The following is a 4,577-nucleotide window of genomic DNA, read 5'->3' on the forward strand; positions in this document are numbered from 1 at the left end:
GGACGATGACGATATTATGTTAATATATAATATAAAATGTTTAATATTAAATGTTTTATTGTTGACGCATTTAATTTCACTAGAGGCGAAAACAGAATTCTTTTCAGTTTATTTATATTTTCAATTCTCAGTACAAAACCTTAATCATTTACTTTCGTTTTGCATCGCGCGAAACAAATTGTACAGCGTTTGCTTTTGGTTTTGTTTCTGGATCGAAACTTTTCTCGAGTTTTGTTTTTCGTGCCATTCCTGGTTTCAGTTCGAATCGGCGAACAGTTTATAGAAATAAAAAATGTATTTGCAAAGGACCCCGCATTAATCTTATGTAAAATGGATCCCAGTCGAATTGGCTGAAATTTTATTATAATGTAGATCATGATGTTCTGATCGAAAGTCCTCATGGGCACAAGGTTCAAAAATGTACAGTTTTCGAGATATTGGACTTCAAATATTGGAAATATGGCTAAATTCCAACATTTGATTTCCAATATCTCGAAAATTGTCCATTTTGGACTTTGTGCTCATGAGGACTTTTGATCAGCACATTATGATTTACATTATAGTAAAATTTCAGCTAATTCGACTGGGATCCATTTTACATAAGATTAGTGCGAGGTTCTTTACGTATAAATATTATCACTGACGTTTATTTCGACTAAAAATAAAATTTATTTCTCTTATTTAAATAATTCTGAAAAAAAACTGATTCATCTGTTAACAAATAGTGTATGCTATTACAGATAGATTTACAGTTGGTCAGAACATGGCCCGGGTATACTCTAAGGGAAATATTACAGCCAATATGACACAGATGATCTTATCATGGTACAATGAAGTAAATGATTTTAATAATACTAAAGTTGAGAAGTATGAGTAAGTATCCTTCTAAATTGAATTTTCTAATTATACACAGAGATTTAACATATTAGCAAATATAAATTAATTTTTTATAGCACTAAGTAAAGATATATCTATATATAAGTACTTTAAAGGCCGGTTGTTCCACCTTTTGATAAATTTTACCTGTGAGGTAAATCTGGTAATCCGCGTATGTGATTGGGTAATCTTGCTACTTATATATATCCAACAGGTAAAATTTACCAAAAGGTAGAACAACCGGGCCTAATATGTGTAAAGATATCTAAATATAAAAAAATAGCAGTAAATGGTGTTATGATGGTATTCATGGATGTATCGTGAATTTTTTTCGGAAGGGGGGGGGGTTCTATCAACCCAGGGATGTACCATGTGCCAACTGGAATGAGAATAAAAAAAAAGGAGGGGATTTTACTATTGTACTGAAAAGAACGTCACTGTACCAATTTTATTGTTGTGATATTTACAATAATTTTTAACGTTAATAAATTTTTTTAGTCGAATTTAGTCCAATGAAATACTTTGGGTGCATTTAGTATTACAGTTAGTATTTGAACAGTTCAGTATTCAGTGAGCTTTTGCATTTGGTATATTCTGTTACATCCAAAAATATAGATCGGATAGGTGTATAGGTAAAAAATATAGATCAAATAGTGCAAAAGCTTACTGAGTGCTCACAGTGAGCGATTGTAATACTGAATGTATCAATTATAGAATATATTTTGTTTTTCGCGGGATTAAAACCTTATGAAAATTTTTACATTATGTGTCGCATATTTTATCAAAACTCGAACTAACAGAAGTATTAAAAATGACTTCTATGGTCTTTAACCAGAAGAAGAAAAGAATATTGTAGGTATGTAATAGCAAAAAATTCACGTGTGTGAAGTTGGCACCTGATCTTTTGATAGCACCGCAAGTTTTGATACGAATTCCATTGGCACCTGCAATAGTTCTATAGTTCTTGATAGGTTTTATAAATAGTTTAAAAAACTCACACAAAGACAAAAGTAAAGTTATATGTTTTTTATAATTAAAAATTAAAGAGAGGAATTCTACAGAGTATGTTGTACATAGCTAACTGACCAATTCAAAATAAAATATTCTCATTAGTAAAGCAATGAAAAATTATTAGGCACTAACCGATGTGAATGAATGTGCTATCAGATGTGCGCTAACGAGACCCTCTTAAGGGGATGCTAAACCGATTACCCAACTCAATCAAGGTCGATAGCACAGACTCTTTTAATTCCAAATTCGATAATAGTGGTGACATCTTTGATTTAGTTTTTACATTATATTATATAATATATATCATTCTGTCTTACTCAAACGCATACGTCTGTTCTTATCTAACATATGCCAGCATCATCTATCGCAAGACCGCGCAACTACTGCTACGCGGAATTTCGGCTCTGTTGACAGTCCCAGTCTTCGCAAAGCATCAGTATACACGTATTTTCTATTCGGTGGAAATATTGCTTTTCTAGACTTTCGATCTTAGTTCTACAAACTCAGTATCGTTCGTTTCAATAATGTGACCTCAGCTGCACGCTTATTTTCAAGATATGGACTCTAAAACTCTTATATCAAGCAAATACATATCTGAGGTGACAGCTGTACGAGCCAAAAGTAAGTGAATTTTTAATTTTTTTTCGATTTTCTCATAAAATCCAGTGCAGCTGAGGTCCTGTTGATGCGTACTATAATTTAAGTAATAATACTTTTGCAATCCGTACATCCAATACAGAGATTTTTCACCGAATAGAAATGTGGTAAAACAGGGAACTTTAGCATCGCCTTAAAATGAAATAATTAATAAAAAATTTCGGGGGGGGGAGGGTTGAACGCCTAACTCCTTCCCCCTTTATACGTCCATGATGTTATTAATTAAAATCTTCTGAAGGTTAACATTTTTTTTAAAACATCTATAAAATAATTTATTTGCAGATTTGACTCAAAAATAGGCCACTATAGTCAACTGATCTGGAATGATACATCAAAAATTGGTTGTGGAATAATAGAATATAAGGACTCAGCGGGCTGGAATAATATAAAGCTAGGTTGCAATTACGGTTCACATGGAAATGTGATCGGTCAGAAAATATATAAAATTAAAAAATAAATCCAATTGACGGATTAAAGATGTAATAAAAGATAGCGATATATGAAAGAAAATAGGAAAGAAAATATATCCTTGGTCAATAGAAATAGATAATTGCAATTGTCATAATAATATTAATAGAGAGCAAAACTATATTTTTTTCTTTTTCTCCCCCTCTCTCTCTCTTTCTTTTTTCTTTTTCTTTCTTTTTAATACATATATTGTTTAACATTAAATCTACAGTTTTTTTTGTCATATATGACTTTCTGACGTAAGACAAAAAATAACAATGTATGAAATTTATTTAATGTATTTAAATGTAATGTATTTAAAAATAAATATATGCAATGAATAAAATATGAATTTTTTAATTCTTAAGATAGACTTCAATGTGTGTTTATGTACATACGTTTAAAGCAATGCTTCTTTACATTAGTTATATTATTCTATACTAAACAAAATAAAAATCGAAGAATATATATTTAATATTTTAGATCATAGTAATTATAATTACAAATAAGAGTATGTAATTATAATTTTTTAATACTTCTAATGCTACTCTTCGGACAGCATAAAGTTTATTAATGAAGTACAAAATAGGTTAATCAAGAATTATTGTATCTTCTACTGGCAATCCATCAGATAATTTAGTCATATTTTTATACAAAATTTTATAATAAAACTTACTAATTTTCAACCATATACAAATAATAGTTTTAAATTACCAATAAGATTTTAAATACATTATTTCTGTTAATCACAGCCTTGTCTCTTTTATCCTTTTGGATATGATTTCTTCATTCACGCACACAAACACATTTTTCTATAAAATTAATTTACAATTACAATTTTGGAAGAAAATGATATTTTTTAATTAAAAAATATGTCTCTAAAAAAATGAATTCACAAATGCTACATTAAATTGATTTTAAATTCTTTGCATTTAACAATAGAATAAACAAACTTCTGAAGCTTATACGAATTCATTTTTTTTCTATTGCTGCCGAGTTTGTTTTATAAGTACTAATAGAATTGCAAGCTCTCAGTAGTCTATTATTTAATCCGACCTATTATGTTAAATATATAGACAACGCACAATGGGCCAGACGTCCCGAAATCTTGGCCAAAATTCAAAATGTTCATGGATTGGTATAAAACTCTGTATCTAAGGGTTTTTGGGGTCGCTGATTTCGAATCTAAACTCAAAATTTAGAAATTCAAAATGGTGGATCCAAAATGGCGGACGAAAATGCTAAAAATGCTCCAATTGCTGTCAAATTTGGTACTTAGAGGCTTTTATGGTCGCTATTTTGAATCTAAACTCAAAATTTAGAAATTATAAATGGCGGAATAGAATGTTAAAAAAAAATGTCAAACCTTGACGAAAGATAGTGATACTATGATTTTCGAGGTCGTTGATTATAAATCTAATATCAAAATTACTGAAAAGAAAATGGCGGATTCAAAAAGCGGATTCGAATGTCAAAAGGTTTTAGTAGAAATCGGCATAAGAAAGTTTTCGAGGTCGCTTATTAGAGAGGTAGTAATAAATAACATCATCATAAATTATAATCTACATAAAACGATTATACTCTCT

General features: G+C 29.8%; 1 protein-coding gene across 2 annotated transcripts in view; it reads left to right on the forward strand.

Annotated features, from left to right (window-relative positions):
• The window catches only part of LOC108770345 (venom allergen 3), a 20,829-nt gene extending 17,773 nt beyond the window's left edge, over positions 1-3,056 (forward strand). For both annotated transcript variants that reach the window (XM_018521893.1, XM_018521894.1), the window contains exons 4-5: positions 741-873; positions 2,827-3,056. In XM_018521893.1, coding sequence (XP_018377395.1) covers positions 741-873; positions 2,827-3,001 — 308 coding nt within the window. In that variant the 3' untranslated portion in view covers positions 3,002-3,056. The remainder of the gene's footprint in view (positions 1-740; positions 874-2,826) is intronic.
• Positions 3,057-4,577: the final 1,521 nt, after the last annotated feature.

Source organism: Trachymyrmex cornetzi, unplaced genomic scaffold (genome assembly GCF_001594075.2).
Source record: "Trachymyrmex cornetzi isolate Tcor2-1 unplaced genomic scaffold, Tcor1.1 scaffold125, whole genome shotgun sequence".
NCBI classification, from domain to species: domain Eukaryota; kingdom Metazoa; phylum Arthropoda; class Insecta; order Hymenoptera; family Formicidae; genus Trachymyrmex; species Trachymyrmex cornetzi.